The sequence below is a fragment of the Ailuropoda melanoleuca genome, chromosome 2 (assembly GCF_002007445.2).
Source record: "Ailuropoda melanoleuca isolate Jingjing chromosome 2, ASM200744v2, whole genome shotgun sequence".
NCBI lineage: Eukaryota > Metazoa > Chordata > Mammalia > Carnivora > Ursidae > Ailuropoda > Ailuropoda melanoleuca.
In genome coordinates this window covers 167,489,660-167,510,760 of record NC_048219.1, presented here as the reverse complement: position 1 = coordinate 167,510,760, position 21,101 = coordinate 167,489,660, and the positions used below count along the sequence as shown (strand labels likewise).

The 21,101-nt window shown below is 37.3% G+C and overlaps 1 protein-coding gene across 1 annotated transcript in view; it reads right to left on the bottom strand.

Annotated features, from left to right (window-relative positions):
* The window catches only part of LOC100479163 (cytochrome P450 20A1), a 66,839-nt gene that overhangs the window by 18,527 nt on the left and 27,211 nt on the right, over positions 1–21,101 (bottom strand). Inside the window, exons 5-8 of the mRNA XM_002919124.4 lie at positions 12,327–12,494; positions 6,397–6,475; positions 2,452–2,567; positions 1,615–1,669 (exon numbers count right to left, since the gene is read on the bottom strand). Of these exons, the coding sequence (XP_002919170.1) occupies positions 1,615–1,669; positions 2,452–2,567; positions 6,397–6,475; positions 12,327–12,494 (418 nt within the window). The remainder of the gene's footprint in view (positions 1–1,614; positions 1,670–2,451; positions 2,568–6,396; positions 6,476–12,326; positions 12,495–21,101) is intronic.

Below are 21,101 nucleotides of genomic sequence, written 5' to 3'. Positions count from 1 at the left end.
TAAATGTTATTATCAATAAAATTAATAGCTGCCAGGTACTCAACTTTTTTTTTTTATAATTTACTCATATTCAGAGTTTATAAAAGGCCCATGAGTAACTGCCTGTCCTTAACTTTTTCCTACACATACTTCTTTATTAGGGCTTTGAATGAACTGTAGAATTTCTACTACACAAGTGATACGAAAACTTGTGCAGACAGTGTTACAATATGTACATGTTTGTAATTTTACAACATACAGAATATATAATATTGAAAGATCTAGTACAAGGATATATACACAGTAGGCACTTATATACCCTGCTTCACCATATTATCACTTAAAATTAACATAATTATACAGTTTAATAATCTCAAACACTGCTTCTTTTGTAGAACTCTATTACAAAGTATGACTGAGCATAGCTTAAAAATAAGATTTTAAGTTATGAACATTCTTTAATCATGATACTGAACCAAAGACACAATTGCAGACTTGAGAATACCTTGGAGGTCATCTAGAGCTAAATTGTTATTTTAGAAAAGGAAAACAAAATGCAGAGGCAAGATTCTTGCTCAAGGCTAATAAGTAGCAGAGGATTGAAGCTTCCTGGCTATCTTGACTCTCAAAAACTACAGATGTACCTTAAAAAATAACAACCCACATGCAAAGAAACAGTGATAGTCTCAAATCCCCCCTAAAATCTGCAATAAGATTAAAATATTAACCCAACTTTGGAAATGGTTACTTTTTTGCTCTGTATCCAGAGCACAACTGATTCAGGTTTTTTGAAGGTCTTTAACAAAGATATAATTTAATGTAGTAAATTTAAAAAAAAAACAAGTTAAGCACTTTTTAAAGAAGTTCAATACATTATTTTTGACACATGCACATCTAAATTCCATTTAATCTATAATACCTGGACATCTCTAGATGTCAAAAATTTTATAAAGAAGAAAAACTTATGGGAAGTTTACATTTTTAATCATTGTTTTTAAACAGAAAGAGCTGTAAATGAAAAGCTTCAAGTGAACATAAATTTTTTTCTATTTCAAACTGTTTTAATATTTCCTTTAGCATTTTATATTAGTATAGTTTTATAAACATATACAAATTTTTATAAATACCATATGAATGAATGGTACTCTGCTAAACCAAAAAGCAGTAAGGAAACTTAGAAACAGATCACACGGTTTAGAATTTTAAATAAAAATCACCTTCAATTCCAACAAGAGAGGAGTTCTTTTGAATGGTGATTTCTGTGGCCTATATCCTCTATTGGTAGACCTTAATAATAGCAAACTGGATTGGAGTCAAAGTGAAAAGCCGCAGCAGGAAATTGAAAAGCTCACTGCTCTGGCTGGAAAGGTGTCAATAGCAGTTCATTTTAAAGGCACTAACTAGAATTCACAATCCATAAACTGTGTCAAGAAATTTATGGCAATGTTCAGAGGAGGCAGAGAGCACCTGGGGTTAAAAAAAAAAAAAAAAGGTAGCTGTGTGAATCAAGCCTTTCAAGCAAGAATAAAAGAGAAAAAAGAAGGGAAATTATAGACCTCTTGCAAACAATGCTTCCTTTATTTTACCGGTATATATTTTATAATCTATCTCAAAATGAAATCAATTTATACTTACATTTTGCAGTTATTACACAACTGGCCAGAGAAAATATCATACTGTCTTCAAGGATCTAAGAGAGAAAACTAAGTTTACAAAGTGTAAAATGTAAGGTGGCCTTTTTTAGACCCTACCAAAATAACCTATAGTATAGAATTAGGGTCAAGGAAAGGGAAAAAATGTATATTATTTCTTTAAAAATGTTTTTACTTAAAAAAAATCTATTGTAAAAATCAACCAAAATACTGCATTGCCTTTTTGATTTAATAAACATTTACTGGTAGTTACCACTGGCTCATGCTATGTTTTTGCAAACAAACTGCCTCAGTGCTATCTTTCTGGCTTGGCCTGGTACAGCAACAAAGCCTCAGGAACACTGGAGAAGAGGCTGCTACTATCCTTGGAGCCTTATTCAATTCTGTACCTATACACATCCAGAAACCCATTCTGTCTGTGAAGACTCGCACATGTAGACTGGGCAGAAGATTCTTATATAACGTGTAGCAATAATGGCTCCACTCTTGTCCTCTGCCTGACAACACCACAAACACAGTGGTATGCTGGGGGTAACAGGCACTCCGGGAACGAGCCAAGCTGCCAACCTAGGCAGATAAGTCCTCCTCTTCTATGATCGGAGAAGTCTGATTCAATATTTGCTTACCCAATGTTAAATAATATACAGCTGCTTCAAAGAGCTAAATCACAAGAGACTAAATACTTGTACTATTTACGGATGATGTACAATAAAAGAGAAGCCATTGAATTTTGGGAGTGCATCTGGATTAAAGTGAATACAAAGCACACTATACATGTTTGATTATTGTTTACTTGATAAACATTTAACAATTACATCACCTGTTGGTCATTGAGGTTTCCCTGTACTAAGGAGTCAATGAAAATATGTTGGTGAAAGTTCCCTCCTCTTCGTTCTTTTATGATTTTCTTTAAAATAGATTCCAGTTGCATAAGAGCTTAGAGAAGAAATACAAAAAAGATTTTACAATATACGCATTTGCAAAGATTGAACATTTTAAAATACTTCTGTACAATGTTGCTATGTGCAGAATAAAACTTTCTTTTTTTTTTTTTTAAAGATTTTATTTATTTATTTGACAAAGATAGAGACAGCCAGCGAGAGAGGGAACACAAGCAGGGGGAGTGGGAGAGGAAGAAGCAGGCTTATAGCGGAAGAGTGATGTGGGGCTCGATCCCATAACGCCGGGATCACGCCCTGAGCCAAAGGCAGACGCTTAACCGCTGTGCTACCCAGGTGCCCCCAGAATAAAACTTTCAAAAAAACCCTCATAACCAACAACTTTTAAAAAGCTATGTTTAAATTCATCAATTTTCTTTTCCTTCTTTTTGCTAAATTTTACATACAAAAAGCTGTGAAAACCATATACATACAATTTAAGGAATAATTATAAAGCAAACACCCATAATACCACCACCCATGTCAAGAACTAGAAATAACACCGGCACTTTGGAGGCCTCCACACACATAAACCTCTCCCCTGATACTATCTACTTCCCTTCTAAAGTCTGTCCTTTTTTTTTTTTTTTAATTTTATTTATTTATTATTTGAGAGAGAGAGAGAATGCAAGAGAGCACAATCAGTGGAGAGGGAGACACAGGCTTTCTGCTGAGCAGGGAGCCCGACGTGGGGCTCAATCCCAGGACCCTGAGACCATGACCTGAGTCGAAGGCAGACACTTAATCAACTGAGCCACCCAGGTGCCCCTAAATTCTGTCCTCTTAACTCCATTACTCTCCCACATCAGGAATTTAGGGACAGAAACAGATGTGAAATAATCAGAAAAGTAAATTTCTGAAACCAAAAAGATATATAGAGTAACTGATATCCAACAGCCAAAATTATCCAGAGGTCATTTCTCAGTCTCCATCTTTTTTTTTTTTTTTTTAAATATATATTTGAGAGGGAGAGTGAGAGAGACAGAGAGAGCATGCACAAGCAGGGGGAGGAACAGAGGGAGAGGGAGCAGAAGAAGCAGACTCCCCACTCAGAGAGCCCGATATGGGGCTCAATCCTGGGACTTGCCACCCACGTGCCCCAGTCTCCATCTTTCTTAACCCATCACAGGATTTGATGATGTTGATCAAATACTCTCCAGGTGTTAAGATTTTCATATCGGGGCACCTGGGTGGCACAGCGGTTAAGCCTCTGCCTTCGGCTCAGGGCGTGATCCCGGCGTTATGGGATCGAGCCTCACATCAGGCTCCTCTGCTATGAGCCTGCTTCTTCCTCTCCCACTCCCCCTGCTTGTGTTCCCTCTCTCACTGGCTGTCTCTATCTCTGTCGAATAAATAAAAATAAAATCTTTAAAAAAAAAAAAAGATTTTCATTTATCTTGGGATTCCATGCCCTCCTGGACCCCATACTTTCCCTGACTTTGTTGCCTGCTCATTCTTAGTCTCCTTTTGATGATTCCTTCTCATCTCTCGAATTTCTGAATGATGGAGAGGTCAAGACTCAGTTTTTGAACCTCTTTTCTTTTTCTATTTACATACATTACCTTGGTCACTAGTCTCAAGGCTTTAAATACAATCTAGGGACTGAACACTCCCAAATTTATATTTCTGGTCAGGACCTTTTTAACCTGAACTCCAGATTCATATATCTAACAACCAATTTAGCATCTCCACTTAGATGTCTGAAGCTTATTAAACATAACATATCCACAAATGAACTCTTTATCTTTCCCCAATAAAAATGGATCTTCCCGAGTCTGCCGCATCTCCCTAACAACTTCATTTTCCAAATAGTCAGGCCTAAAATCTTGGTGTCTCCCTCTCTCTTATACCATACAACTAACCTGTCAGATAATGTCTGTGTTCTAACTTCAAAATAAAAAATTAATCTTCCTTGCTTTTTCTTTTTTCTTTCATTCTCTATTTTCTGCTGCCTACCACCTAGTCCAAATCACATTACTTCTCTTGCCTGGTTCATTTCAACAGCCCCTGAATTAGTCTCACTGCTTCTGCTCTAGGTGCCTATTATCTATCACAGCAGCCAGAATGACCCATTAAAAACATAACTCAGATTGGGGCACCTGGCTGGCCCAGTGAGTAGAGCATGCAAGTCTTGATCTCAGGGTTGTAAGTTCGAGCCCCACACTGGATGTAGAGATTACTTAAAAATAAAATCTTAAAAAAAACCCTATAACTCAGATTATAACTGCTAAAATCTTCCAGTGGCTTCCTATCTCATAGTAACAACCTAGTCATACAATGAGCTATAAGCCAGACAAAAATCTGTCCCTACCCCCAGTCTTTCTGACCTCATCTCTTCTATTCCTCTTCTGACTGACTTCACTCCAGCCAAAAAGTTCCCTGTACACCAAATACACCAGAATCCCAGCTCCAGGACTTTGTAATTACTTTCCCTCTACATAGAATCTTCTTCCTTTGGACATGTGGACAGCCACATGATCTGCACTGAATGATTTCCTTATCTCTTGCAAAGTGTTAGCTCGTAAGTCACCTAATCTTAGTGAGGCCCTTCCTAATAACCTTGTTCAAAATTGCAATCTCCCCATCCCTAGCACACCCTTTCCCCCTTCCTGATTTAATTTAACATATAGGCCTCAATAAACATTTACTGAAAGAATGAAGGATGAGAATAATAGGAAGCAACACTTTTATACATGGAAAATAATCCACTGTTCCTACACAGCCCATGTATTTTAATTTACCCTACTTCCAAAAAAAGAATTGAAGCAGCTCAAAATAAAGGTATTAAAGCATTATAATCGTTAAATTACTGAGAGAAGATATACAACCAAAAAAAGGGAGAATAATTTTGTGGAGCCATCTTAAACTAAAATTGCTATTTTTCTGTGTAGATTTTATAAAGTTGTAACCAACACCCCAAAATTTTGAAAATATTTTGTAAAAATATTTTATTCATTTGAGAGAGAGCGAGAGCACAAAGAGGCAGAGGAAGAGGGAGAAGCAGGCTCCCCACTGAGCTGGGAGCCTGATGTGGGGCTGGGTCCCAGAACCCTGGGATCATGACCTGAGCCAAAGGCAGACGTTTAACTGACTGAGCCACCCAGGTGACCAAAAATATTTGTACTCAATGTCATAATAGCAAGAATTTTTATGTTGCTACATTTTTTACAAACACCTATACAATATTTAAGCTGGTATTATTTCTTTAGCAATTCCTATATTGTTGGGCATTTAGACTGCTTCTGGTTTTCTATTTATAGAAACAGCACTACAAAAAAAATTCTAGATCTTTTTCTTCTCTTAGATAATTTCATCCATTATTTATTACTTTTTTTTAAAGCATTCTTTAAAAAAATATTTTATTTATTTGAGAGCAAGAGCGATAGAGAGCATGCAAGAGAGCACAAATGGTGGAGAGGGAGAAGCAGGCTGCCCACTGAGCAGGGAGCCCAATGTGGGGCTCAATCCCAGGACCCTGGCATCATGACCTGAGCCGAAGGCAGCCACTCAAGCAACTGAGCCACCCAGGCACCCCCATTATTTATGACTCTTCATATGTATTATCCAATTGCTTTCCAGGATTGTACCCTTACATTTTCCTATAGGCTATACCAGCCTCATTCTATCGAGACTACTAGAGTTTCATTTACTGATTCACTGCTTTTTCCTCTCTTTTAAGAAAAACCTTTAATATAGGAAATGTAGGAGAAAAGCATAAAGATAGAAAATATACATGATCTATAATCTCATGATTCAGAGATGACCTTATTAAAATTGGGGCACATATTCTTCTGTCCTTACTATAATTTATGAGTAGCAAAACTTACCATCTTCATATTGTTTTTTCCGAGTTGTACTTTTATCAAGTGATCCATCTAAAAAGCCTTTGCCAATCTCAGACCAAACCTGAAAATAGGAAAACATACCTATTATCTAGTAAAGTAGATTTTCTAAGGAATACCAAGCAATCTAAGCCAATAATTGAGAATTCCTATCTTACCAACAGATCTGATAATTAAGCTCTCCCTTTTATGTGGGCTGCATAATCATTTACTCCACAGTCTCCGAGGACAGAGTGCAAATATATTTTAATAATTTCAGTAAGGGCACTTTAAAACTAATTATAACTAGAAAGTCAAAATTTCTTTCTTTAAAATACGTAGGAATGGGGAAGAAAAGGACATGGCAGTAGAGTCAATTTTCAACTTTTTATTATAACAGTGCCAGTGGATAAATAAAATTCATAGGGAATTCCAAATTTTTACTTCACCTGTGATACTGATAAGCAGTGGCTGAGATCCAGAAAAAAAGTTAAAATTAGTCTAAGGTTTGGAGATAAACAATAAAACAGGCTTCCAGTTATTTCGAAACTGGATAATTAGCCCCTGAAAAACACTTTAGCTTATTTAATTTAAAAGCTGTGAAAGAACATAGGGAAAGAATACAACACTCATTAATCAATGCTAAATATTTAAATAATGATGAATAGTTAAGAGTCCTTAACTCTTACCTTACAAAGATATACCTTACAGATTTTTTTAAATGTGATAAATTAAACTATTAGGGGCGCCTGGGTGGCACAGCGGTTAAGCGTCTGCCTTCGGCTCAGGGCGTGATCCCGGCATTACGGGATCGAGCCCCCACATCAGGCTCCTCCGCTATGAGCCTGCTTCTTCCTCTCCCACTCCCCGCTTGTGTTCCCTCTCTCGCTGGCTGTCTCTATCTCTGTTGAATAAATAAATAAAATCTTAAAAAAAAAATTAAACTATTAAAAGTATTGTGAAATGTATAGTAAATGTTTATATTAGGAATACCCTTAAAGCAAGAAAGGAGTTTTTTTTTTTTAAGATTTTATTTATTTATTTGAGAGAGAGAGCAAGTGAGCATGAGCAGGAGGGAGGGGCAGAAGGAGAGGGAAAAGCAGACTCCCCACTGAGCAGGGAGTCCGAGATGGGGCTCCATTTCAGGACCCTGAGATCATGACCTGGGCCACCCAGGAGCCCTGGGAAAGAAGTTTCTAAGCATGACACAGAGCAGAGGGCAGAAATTCATGATGAGAAAGCTGAATTATTTAGCAACTCCATCCCAATGACAAAAAGCTGAACAGACTGAAAAATCACAACTCTTCTTAGACCCTAAAACAGGAGAGGACCTAGGGATTAACGAAACTAGGGAAAACCGGAAGACAGGAAAGGGCCCAAGATTAAAGAGACAGGTGAAAGAGTAACCTCTCGCCAGAGCAGAGACCCACAAGCAGAAACCACCTCAGGAACCAGTCCTGGGGTAGGAAAACTGGAACTGTAATTCACAAACAGCTGGAGGTTCAGTATACACAACTCTGTGAATTAAAAATTCCAGGAAGACCCAATTATAGGCTCAACCCCCCCAAAAAATATTGTGAGATTTACCTCCAAGAGCTCAACCAGGTTCCCACAATAAATAACGAAGAGACTCCCCCTTGGGCTTCTAGCAGGGATGCCTGAAAAAAATTTCCTTGAAAAAGGAACTAATTTGAAATAAAACAGAGCACTCTGTTCTTCTTAACAAGGCATGCCCTCATAGCCTAACCCGCTGGGGTTTTGTCAGAGCCTAACTGCCTGGGAGAAGGGAAATATCCAACTCCAGTCAGGGCTAGCATTTCGTGTGGAAGAAGGAAAGTACCAAACTCAGCCCGTTTAGCCATCCTGTCCCACCTAAATGGGGAGGGAAAAAAACTGACAAACATTCATGAAGTTCACGATCCAGAGGCACAGGCTCATGAAAAAACCAACACCTAATCATAGGACTGTGGGATGCTTCCCCTTTCCCCACACCTCACCATCACATTACTAAAGGCCTGTTTACACCAGTTTCTTTTACGTAGTATGTCATGTCCAGTGATCAACAAAAAAATTACAAGAGATACCAAAAGGTAAAAAACACAATTTGAAGAAAAAGAGCAAGCATCAGAACAAGATATGGTGGGGACATTGGAATTATCAGGCAAAGAATTAATCAACTAACCAATTAATTAATTTAGAGCATGCCAGTGGGGGTGGAGGTGGGAGGAGGGGCAGAGGGAGAAAGAGAACCTCAAGCAGGCTCCACACCCACCATGGAGCCCAGCTTGGGGCTTGCTCTCACAACCCCAGTCCACGACCCGAGCCAAAACCAAGAGTCAGATGCCCAACTGACTAAGCCACCCAGGCACCCCCAGAAATTTAAAACAACTCTGTTTAATAGCTGCTAAGGGTTCTAAAGGATCCCTAGGTAAAGGATAAAGTACACAGCATGCAAGAGCAGATAGGCAATGTAGGCAGAGAGATGGAAATCCTAATCACCAGAAAGAAATGCTAGGGATAAAAACCACTGTAGCAGAAATGAAGAATGCCTTTCATAGGCACATTAGTACATTGGTCACAGCTTAGGAAAGAATCTCTGAGCCAGAGGATACATCAATAGAATTTTCAAAAAACATTTCTTATGAAACTAAACATACTCTTTTACCAGCAATCACACCTCTTGGTATTTACCCAAAGGAGTCGGAAACTTATGTCCACACAAAAACCTGCACACAGCTGTTCACTGCAGCTTTGTTTCGGAACTGCCAAAACCGGGAAGCAACCAAGATGTCCTTTAGTAGATGAATAGATGAACTGTGGTACATCCAGACAATGCAGTACTATTCAGTGCTAAAAGAAATGAGCTATCAAGCCATGAAAAGACATGGATGAAGCTTAATGGCAAATGAAAAATAAGCCAATCTGATTCTGAGCAGTTTACATATTGATGATTCCAACTATATGACATTCTAGAAAAGGCAAAACTATGGATACAATAAAAAGGTCAGTGCTTGCCAGAAAGAGGAGGCAGGAGATGAATAGACAGGATTTTTAGGGCGGTGAAAATCCTTTGTATGATATTATAATGATAGCTATATGTCTTTATACATTGGTCCAAACCCACTGAAGGTACAATACCAACTGTGAACACTTGGGGTAATTAAGATACGTCAATATAGGTTCATCCTTGGAAAAAAATGTACAATTTGGTAAGTGATGTCAATAATGAAGTGATGTCAATAATGGTGAAGGCTATGCATGTGTGGGAGCAACGGGTGAACAGGAAATCTCCGTATCTTCTTCTCAATTTTTTTCTTTTTTTGACAGGGAGGAGAGAGAGAATCCTAAACAGGCTCAATCTCGCAACCCCAAGATCATGACCTGAGCCGAGATCAAGAGTTGGATGCTTAACCAATTGAGCCACCCAGGTGCCCCTTTCCTCTCAATTTTATTATAAACCTGAAACTGCTTTAAAAAATAAAGCCTCTGTGTTTTTTTTTTTTTTTTAAAGCCCTATAAATGAAAACTGAGATAAAAATAAGGAGCTCTTGGAGTATCTGGCTGGCTTAGTCAGTAGAGCATGCAACTCTTGATCTCAGGGTCATGAGTTCAAGCCCCACACTGGGCATACAGGATACTTTAAAAAATAAAGAAAAAAAAAAGCTCTTTCTGATTAGTAAAAAACACATCAATAGAAATAAGTGCAAAGGACACAGGAAAGTATCCCACAAAAGAAACACAAGTGTTCAATAAAAATATTAAATGATTTTTAACCTCATAAACAATAAAAAATATAAATTGTAATCATGAAATACCATCTTTGACTTATTACATATGCAAATATTTAAAGGACAAATAACTCTAAATGCCAGGGAAGGAGCACACTAATGGTGGTGGGAAAATAACTGGGACAATGTTTTTGGAGGGCATATCAGAAACACATTATGCAACTAAATGTGAGGAGTAGGTTTTTCAGTCTGACACCTGCGAGATCGGTGTACAACCTACAAGTGATGGCATCTCTCCGCTGTTGTCAGCTGAGCAGCCGTCGTGATGCAGTTGTCATGGTCTCTGCAGGCCAAAATTGGTTACTATTCCTGGTGTCAGGACAGGACAATAGCAACACTGTGGTGCTTTAGACATTAAAAGATCATTTGAAGAAGCAATTTAAGTCATGTTTATGGTCTGAAAACTTTCCTTTAACAACTTCTAGTATTGTTAAGAGAATACCAGATTCCAAAAACACGTAATTTGAAACGACTCAAACCCAAACTGAGAGACACTGCAGAAAATAACCGGCCTGTATTTTTAAAAAATGTCAAGGTCACAACACAAAGAAAAACTGAGGAACTGTTCCACATTAAAGAGATCTGACCACTGAAAGTAAAGAAATTTGAATACGGGCTACGGATAACAGCATTGTACGAATGCTCAATTTCCAAAGTTTGAAAACTGTGTTGTCACTATATAAGAGAATACCCTTGCTTTTAGGAAATACAGACCAAAGTATTTAGGTGGAAAAAAGGCAAAATGTCCACTTTTCTCTCAAATGGTTCAGGTTAGGGTGGGAGCAATGAAAAGACAGATAAACAAAGAGGTAGATAATGAATGACAAAAACAAAGGGGGCAAAATGTAAACAGCTAATGAACCTGGGTAAAAGACATATGGGAGTTCCTTATACTAGTTGCAACTTTCCTCGAAGTTTGAAACTCTTTCTATATGAAGTTCTAAGGAAAGAATGAAAAATGAAGAGAAAGAAAAATACCATCATAAAAACAAATAGAATAGGTCATCCTGGAAATAACAGTGGATGTCTCTTTTAAAAAATGCTATCTTGGGACGCCTGGGTGGCTCAGTAGGTTAAGCGTCTGTCTGCCTTTGGCTCAGGTCATGATCCCAGGGCCCTGGGATAGAGCCCTGTATCAGGCTCCCTGCTGAGCAGGGAGCCTGCTTCTCCCTCTGCCTGCCCCTCTCTCTCTCTAACAAATAAATAAATAAGATCTTTAAAAAAACAAATGCTATCTTGTTAACATGAAAAAAAATCATCAATAACTGATTCAAAAATTGATTCTTCATCAAAATATGAAAACATTTTAGGAATTCCTTAACCAATTTATTTTGCCTAGGTACACAGACTAGTTTAGTCTAGGAAGTGGAATTTAGAGTGATTTTTCCACCTTTATTTTTATAAGCCTGAATATGTTGATAAGAAACAAATATTTTGCAACCATCAGACATATGTAATTAAACCATTTTAATAGGAAAAAGTATATTAAACAATGACAGGGTGTTAAGCCACAGTTTCTAGTGATTTTTATTCTAAACACATTATCCTGATTATGTAACCAAAATGTTTTTGAAGATTTGAATAAAATAAGGAATAATTTCTCAGAGACCCAAAATGCAGCAAAATGACCCAAGTATTATTTGAACCAAATAACTTAATATGGAGATTAAGTAAGTTAATACTGAGATTGATAAAAATAGAGAATAAAATAAATTCCATATGCAAATCTAGAAAAAAAAGTAAATCAAATTTAGACTGAATTAGCCTTTCTTCAAATCATAGTCATTTCATTAACATTTTAGTGTTCCACTGGCTTTAATTTCTTTCTATATGGGACATAGTCTAGTTCTATTAAAGTTTTTCTCTTTATTCTAGAATTCAGTATTATTTTATAACACACTTGATAAGTATTGAAAGGAAATTTCTTTAGTCATCTGCTTTTTAAATTTCAAAAATTGCTTTAAAAAATTCTTACATTTTTTAGAAATACAATTATCTTTGCTTGCATTGCTATTTTACCCCAAAACAAGAAAATTCTACACTAAAGATCTTAAAACCATCTTTTCTTGAGAGGCAAAGTCTCTCAAGTTGGTTATTAAACTATCCAATTTAATGAAAGAATAATTTTAAATTTGTCCCAAGACTTACTGTGCCATGATTCTTCTGGAAGTGAATGACTTCCTGGTCATCTTCAAATGTACTACCCATTACCATCTGTGTAACAGACTTCATAGCAAAACCAAGCATATGCTGGCAGAGGGGTACATGCTGGGACTCTGGGTAGGAGAGCCATTTATCTAATAATTCTTCTGAAAGCTGAAAGAGAACAGAAGCCCACAATGATTTTTATTTCCTCTTGCTAAACCTTAGAAAAATTCAGCAGTTAGATTAATTTCATAGTTCAATTCTAATCAAAGTAAACATTCAGGTGTTTACTTAATTTGTCTGGCTAACACTGGCTTCACGTATAATTATACCCTCAACTGTTCAGGTTCACATTTTGTCCAAAGGTTGATTTGCAAAACAAAACAGAACAGCTACCACAATAATAAAAACAGAAAATATAAGTTAAAAGTTCAAGAGCTGGAAAAACCTTAAACCTAACAGAAATTAAGAGACTAAAATCTTGGTCTCTAATTAAAAATAATAAAGGTTCTAAAATTTAAATGTATATATAAAATATATGTAAAATAATTTTTAAAAATAAATAAATAATAAAAAATAAAGGTTCATCATAGTGCCTGCGATATGGTAAATAATCAATAAACATATGAATATGTAAAACCCTACACAGGCTTCAGTGACAGAAACCTCTCAGTCTCTTTGTCATTCCTTCATTCAACAAATATTTATTAAATCCCTTATGGAATAAAAACAGTGGGTAGTAAGAGATCAAAAGCTTTGGAGTCAGAAAAACCTTGGTTTTCCTTCTAGCTCTGTCACCCAGAAGCAATGTGACTTTGAGCAATTTGCTTGACTCTTCCAAGGTTCAGGTGTCTCCACAAGTAAATGCAGACGACATCTCCTACCTTGTGTGGCTGCTGTGATAGGGATAATTATACCTATGTCACATAATGGAGGAAAGGTTTTGTGAAGGAATATACTTCAATTTAAGTTCCTTTCCTATACCAAATCCATGGAAGTTTTGTCATGTATAAAGGATTAAAATTGTTGTGAAAAAGAGACTACATGTTCAAAATGAAAAGAATCTCACTACATAGGTTTATACCAACTTAAAGTGACATATCTGGAATGTAATACTTTTTTTTTAAGGGAAGCTTTAATGATTCTATAGTATCAAATTAATGAGTTGAACCAGTTAATATACTTTTTTAAGATTTTATTTATTCATTTTAGAAACAGAGAGAGAGAGCAAGCATAAGCTGGGGAAGTGGCAGGCAGAAGGAGAGGGAGAAGCAGGCTCCTGGCAGAGCAGGGAGCCTGATGCAGGACTTGATCCCAGGACCCCGGGATCATGACCTGAGCCAAAGGCAGATGCTTAACCAACTGAGCCACCCAAGCGCCCCTGAACCAGTTAATATACTTTAAAAGACCTTTTAGAGATGGGAGAACTATGAAGAAAACAAGAATATAATGATTAAAACAGAACATAACTACATAATTTAAAAATTACTTTCATGTTATGAACAAAATAACCCCAGATCCTTTAAAAACTTAGAGTTACATAGTTATTACTGAAGTTCACATAACTTCATACTAAAATGTGAAAAAATATTTTGGAAACAAACTATTAAAGTGAGGCTATTTCTTGGCAAAATTAGAAGAGCCAATTTAAGTTTGACTACAGATAATCACAGAAGTTCCAAATGTGGAAGGTAAATATTGAGGGTAAAAAAGCTTTCTTGTAGAAAAAATAGAACATATTAATAGATATGAAATAAAATAAGATTTCCTTTGTCTAAACATCAAAGTTCTTTTGCTTCAGAAAACATTATTTTCTGGGGCGCCTCGGTGGCACAGCGGTTAAGCGTCTGCCTTCGGCTCACGGCGTGATCCCGGCGTTGTGGGATCGAGCCCCACGTCAGGCTCCTCCGCTGTGGGCCTGCTTCTTCCTCTCCCACTCCAACTGCTTGTGTTCCCACTCTCGCTGGCTGTCTCTATCTCTGTCGAATAAATAAATAAAAATCTAAACACACACACACACACACACACACACACAAAAGAAAACATTATTTTCCTTAATGAGCATGGGATTTTATCTCAAAACTCTAGGAAAAGTATGTAACTTGCAACCATCTCAGATTCATGCACAGAACTAGGAAACCCAATTGAGCGTAAGTGTTCACCCACTCTGATAATGAAGTCGCCAGACCTTACCTTTTTCATCACTCAGTCTACTCCTGAATATCTAATCCTTTTTAAGTAAGTTGTCAGGCCAAAGACCATGTGACAAAGCTACACCCTCATAATTAATGATCTTAGTATGAAGTCATTTGTTTGAATTTATTCCAAGTATTACATGTCAATGCCGAGCCCTTACCTTGATCCTTACGTTTAAAGGAGAATTTACTTTGGTATAAAGTGTACATTCCATTGCTTTATTTGTTCACTTAATTTTCAAAATGCTTACACTGTTGTCTCACTGTTAAGTGCATGTCTTTTTTCCACTAATTTGAAATGCCATTCATTATACACGGATTCCCATATGAACTTGGGATTTTTTCTGGATGTGATCTATTTTGTCGACTACATATATGCCACTATTACAACTTTGAAAATCTGTTGTCATGTTTATGTTTCCTATTACTATTCTTTTTTTTCTTCCAAATTTCTATTTAAATTCTAATTAGTTAACATATAGTGTAATGTTGATTTCAGGAGTAGAATTTAGTGATTTATCACTTACATATAACACCCAGTGCACTTCAAAACAAATACCTTCCTTAATACCCATCACCTATTTAGCCCATCCCCCACCAACCTCCCTCCATCAACCCTCAGTTTGTGCTTTATTGTTAAGAGTCTCTTGGGGTGCCTGGGTGACTCCATTGGTTAAGCATCTGACTCTTGATTTAGGCTCAGGTCATAACCTCAGGGTCGTGAGATTGATGCAAGTTGGGCTCCACGCTCAGTGGGGAGTCTGCTTTTCTCTCTCTCCTTCTCCTTCCTCCCCACCCGCATTCCCGTTCATGCTCTCTCTCTAAAATAAATAACTGGGGGCGCCTGGGTGGCACAGCGGTTAAGCGTCTGCCTTCGGCTCAGGGCGTGATCCCGGCGTTATGGGATGGAGCCCCACATCAGGCTCCTCCGCTATGAGCCTGCTTCTTCCTCTCCCACCCCCCCGCTTGTGTTCCCTCTCTCGCTGGCTGTCTCTATCTCTGTCAAATAAAGAAAAAAATAAAATCTTTAAAAAATAAAAATAAAAAAATAAAATAAATGAATCTTAAAAAAAAAAAAAAGGATTTTATGGTTTGCCTCCCCCCCCCCACATTCATCTGTTTTGTTTCCTAAAATCACGAGTGAAATCATATGGTATTTGTCTTTCTCTGACTTATTTCGCTTAGAATAATATACTCTAGCTCCAACTATGTTGATGCAAATGGCAAGACTTCTATTTTGTTGATGGCTGAGTAATATTCCATTGTGTGTGTATGTGACATACACGTACCACTTGTTCTTTACCCATTCATCAGTCAATGGGCATTTTGGCTCTTTCCATAGTTTGGCTATTGTTGATACTGCTGCTATAAGCATCGGGATGCATGTGCCCCTTCAAATCTTTATTTTTGTATCCTCTGGGTAAATATCTAGAAGTGCAATTGCTGGATTGCAGGGTAGTTCTATTTTTAACTTTTGGAGGAACTGTTTTCCATACTGTTTTCCAGAATGGCTGCACCAGTTTGCATTCCCAACAACAGCGTAAGAGGGTTCCCCTTTCTCTGAATCCTTGCCAACATCTGTTGTTTACTGTGTTAATTTTAGCCATTCTAACAGGTGTGAGGTGGTATCTCATTGTGGTTTTGATTTTTATTTCCTGATGATGAGTGATGTTTAGCATTTTTTCATGTGTCTGTCAGCCATCTGGATGTCTTCTTTGGAAAAATATCTACGTCTTCTGCCCAATTCTTAACTGGATTATTTGTTTTCTGGGTGTTGAGTTTGCTGAGTTCTTTATAGATTTCAGATACTAACCCATTATCAGATATGTCATTTACAAATATCTTCTCCCATTCTGTAGGCAGCTTTTTAGTTTTGGTGACTGTTTCCTTCGCTGTGCAGAAGCTTTTTACCCTGATGAAGTCCCAATAGTTCATTTCTGCTTTTATTTCCCCTGCCTCCAGTGACATGTCTTGTAGGAAGTTGCTACCGCCAAGATTAAAGAGGTTGCTGCCTGTGTTCTCCTCTATGATTTTGATGGATTCCTGTCTCACATTTAGGTCTCTCATCCTTTTTAAATTTTTTTTTTGTGTCCAGTGTAGGAAAGTGGTCCAGTTTCATTCTTCTGCACGTTGCTATCCTGTTTTTCCAACACTATTTGTTGAAGAGACATTTTTTTTCCATTGGATATTCTTTCCTGCTTTGTCAAAGATTAGTTGACCAAAAAGTTGTGTATTTTCTATTCTGTTCCATTGATCTATGTGTCTGTTTTTCTGCCAGTATCATATTCTCTTGTTAATTACAGCTTTGTAATATAGCTTGAAGTCTGGAATTCTGATGCCTCCCATTTTGCTTTTCTTTTTCAGGATTCCTTTGGGTATTGGGGTCTCTTGTGGTTCCATACAAACTTTACAATTGTTTGCTCTAGCTCTGTGAAAAATGTTGGTAGTATTTTGATAGGCACTGCATTCAATGTGCAGATTGCTTTGGGTAGTATAGACATTTTAGCAATGTTTGTTCTTCCAATCCATGAGCATGGAATTTTTTCCCACTTCTTTGTGTTCTCTTCCATTTCTTTCATAAGTGTTCTATACTTTTCAGAGTACGGATCTTTTACCTCTTTGGTTAGGTTTATTCCTAGGTGTCTTATTGTTTTTGGCACAATTGTAAATGGAATCGATTCCTTGATTTCTCTTTCTGCTGCTTCATTATTGGTGTACAGAAATGCAATAGATTTCTGTACATTGATTTTATATCCTGTGACTTTGCTCAATTCATGTATTAGTTCTAGCAATTTTTTGGTGGAGTCTTTCAGGTTTTCTATATACAGTATCACATCATCTTCAAATAGTGAAAGTTTGACTTCTTCCTTACTGATCTGGATGCCTTTTATTTTATTTTTTTGTTGTTGTCTGATTGCCGGGGCTAAGACTTCCAGTACTAAGGTGAATGAATAGTAATGGTGAGAGTGGAAATCCCTGTATAGTTCCTGACCATAAAGGAAAAGCTCTGAGTTTTTCCCCAGTGAGGATATTTGCTGTGGGTCTTTCATATATGGCTTTTATGATTTTGAGGTATGTTCCATCTTTGTTGAGAGTTTTGTATCAAGAATAGATGCACATTTTGTTAAATTTTTCTGCATCTACTGAGGGGATCATGTGGTTCTTATCATTTCTTTCGTTAATGTGGTGTACCATGTTGATTGATTTGCAAATGCTGAACCACTCTAGCAGCCCAGGAATAAATCTCATGGTGATGGGATTCTTCCCATGATGGTGATGGTCCTGGTGAAGAATTCTTCTAATGTACTATTGGATTTTATTTGCTAGTATCTTGTTGAGAATTTTTGCATCCATGTTCATCAGCGGTATCGGCCATGGTATCAGCGGTATTGGTATTCAGTAATTCTTTTTACTGGTGTCTTTGTCTGGTTTTGGAATCATAGAATGAGTTTGGAAGTTTTCCTTCCATTTCTATTTTTTGAAAAAGTTTGAGAAGAATAGAGGTTTTAACTCTTTTTTAATGTCTGGTAGATCTCCTGGGAAGCCATTTAGCCCTGAATGTTTGTTTGTTGGGAGATTTTTGATCACTGACTCAATTTCTTTGCTGGTTATGCGTCTATTCAAATTTTCTATTTCTGTTTCAATTTTGGTAGTTCCAGATTGCAATTTTTTGGCATATAATTTTCCATAATATTCCCTTATGATTATTTGTATTTCTGTGGTGTTGGTTGTGATCTCTCCTTTTCCATTCATGATTTTTTACTTGGGTCCTTTCTCTTTTCTTTTTGATAAGTCTGGCTAGGGGATTATCAATTTATTAACTCTTTCAAAAAACCAACACTTAGTTTTGTTGATCTGTTCTAATGGCTTTTTGATTTCTGTATCATTGATTTTTGCTCTAATCTTTATTATTTCCCTTCTTCTGCTGGCTTTAGGCTTTATTTGCGGGGTTCCCCCCGCCCCAGCTCCTTAAGGTGTAAGGTTAGGCTATATATTTGAGGCTTTTCTTGCTTCTTGAGTTAGTTCTGTATTACATTATACTTCCCTCTTAGGGCTGCCTTTGCAGTATCCCAAAAGTTTCAGATTGTCCTGTTTTCATTTTCATTTGCTTCCATGTATTTTTGTATTTCTTCTTTAATTTCTAATTAACCCATTCATTCTTTAGTAGGATGTTCTTTAATCTACATGTATTTGTGGTCTTTCCAAATTTTTTCTTGTGGTTGACTTCAAGTTTCATAGTGTTGTGGTCTGAAAGTATGCATGGTATGATCTCAATATTTCTGTACTTCTTGAGGGCTGATTTGTGACCCAGTATGTGATCTATTCTGGAGAATGTTCCATGTGCACTTGAAAAGAATGCATATTCCACTACTTTAGGATGAAATGTTCTGAATATATGTTAAGTCCATCTGGTCCAGTGTATCATTCAAAGCTCTTTTTCCTTGTTGATTTTCTACTTAAATGATCTGTCCATTCCTGTAAGTAGAATGTTAAAGTACCCTACTATTATTGTATTAATATCAGAGTTGCTTTTTTTTTTAAGATTTTATTTATTTATTTTTTGACAGAGAGAGAGAGCGAGAGAGAGAGAGCATGAACACAAGCAGGGGGAGTGGAAGGCAGAGGGAGAGGGAGAAGCTGCTCCTTGCTGAGCAAGGAGCCCGATGAGGGGCTGGATCCCAGGACCCTGGGATCATGACCTCAGCTAAAGGCAGACACTTAACTGACTGAGCCATCCAGGTGCCCCATCAATGAGTTTCTTTATGTTTGTAATTGATTTATATATTTGGGTGCTCCCAAGTTGAGGACATAAATATTTACAATTGTTAGATCTTCCTGATGGATAGACCCCTTAATTTTAATACAATGCCGTTCTTCATCTCTTGTTACAGTCTTTGGTTTAAAATCTACCCTGTCTGATATAAATATGGCTTATCTGGCTTGCTTTCAGTATCCAGTAGCATGATAGATGGTTTTCTATCTCCTCACTTTCAATCTACAGATGTCTTTAGGTCTAAAATGAGTCTCTTGTAGGCAGCATACAGATGGGTCTTTTTTTTTAAATCCATTCTGATACCCTATGTCTTTTGATTGGAGCATTTTTCCTTTTATATTCAGAATAATTATTGAAAGATATGAATTTAGTGACATTGTGTTACCTGTAAAGTTGGTGTTTGTGGTGATTTCTCTGTTCTTTTCTAGTCTTTGTTGCTTTTGGTCTTTTTCCTCCCCAAAGAGTCCCCTTTACTATTTCTTGCAGGATTGGTTTAGTGGTCATGAACTCCTTTAGTTTTTGTTTCCCTGGGAAACTCTTTCTCTCTCCTTCTCTTCTGAATGACAGCCTTGCTGGAGAAAGTAGTCTTGACTGCATATTTTTTTCCCATTCAGCATGTTGAATATAGCATGTCACTTTCATCTGGCCAGTCAAGTTTCTGTGAAGAGATCTGCTGTGAACCTGATCTGTCTTCCCTTGGAGATTAAGGACTTTTTTTCCCTTGCTGCTTTCAGGATTCTTTCATTTGTCTGTGGATTTTATAAATTTGACTATCATACATCTTGGTGATGGCTGGCTTTTGTTGAATTTAATGTGAGTTCTCTGTGCTTCTTGGATTTCAATGTCTGTTTCCTTCCCCAGATTAGGGAAGTTTTCAGCTATAATTTCCTCAAATAAACCTTCTGCTTCTTTTTCTTTCTCCTGGGACTCCTGTGATACATATGTTATTACATCTTAAGGAGTTGCTGAGTTCCCTAAGTCTACATTCGTGATCCAATACCTTTCCCTCTTTTTTTTCAGCTTTGTTATTTTTCATAATTTTATCTTCTATATCACTGATTTGTTCCTCTGTTTCATCCATCCTTGTCGTCACTGCATTTAGCTGGTTTTGCATCTTGGTTATAGCATTTTTTATTTCAGCCTGATTAGTTTTTAGTTCTTTTATCTCTGCAGTAAGGGATTCTCTAGTGTATTCTATGCTCTTCTCAAGCCCAGCCAGGGTCTTTATGATTATTATTTTAAATTCTGGTTCAGACATCTTACTTGTATCCGTTTTAATAAATCCCTGGCCATGAATTCTTCCTGTTCTCTCTTTTGAAGTCATTTCCTCTGTGTGTGTATGTGTGAGAGAGAGAGAGAGAGAGAGAGATAGGAAACCCTGTTGTATTCCTGCTCCTGAGAGTGATGGCTATATTAAGAAGAGGTCCAAGGAGCATCTGGGTGGCTCAGTAACATACTGAGCGCCCAAATCTTGATTTCGGCTCAGGTCATGATCTCAGAGTCATGAGATTGAACCTTGTGTTGGGTTCTGCACTCATCAGGGAGTCTGCTTGAGATTCTCCCTCTCCTTCTGGCCTCCCCCTGCTCTTTCTCAAAAATAAATCAATCTTGAAAAAAAAGGGGGGGGTCAAAAAGAAAAAGCTAGATCCTATTTCTCCAAGAACTGAAGCTTTGTGGCATTCTATGTTCAATACATTTGGTGCATGCAAGGGGTTTGTGATGGTCTTCCGGGAGTGGGGCCTGCTGGGCTGATTGTCTGCAGACTTGCCCTAGTGGAGATGCAAGGCACGGCGGGCGGGGTTGGGGGGG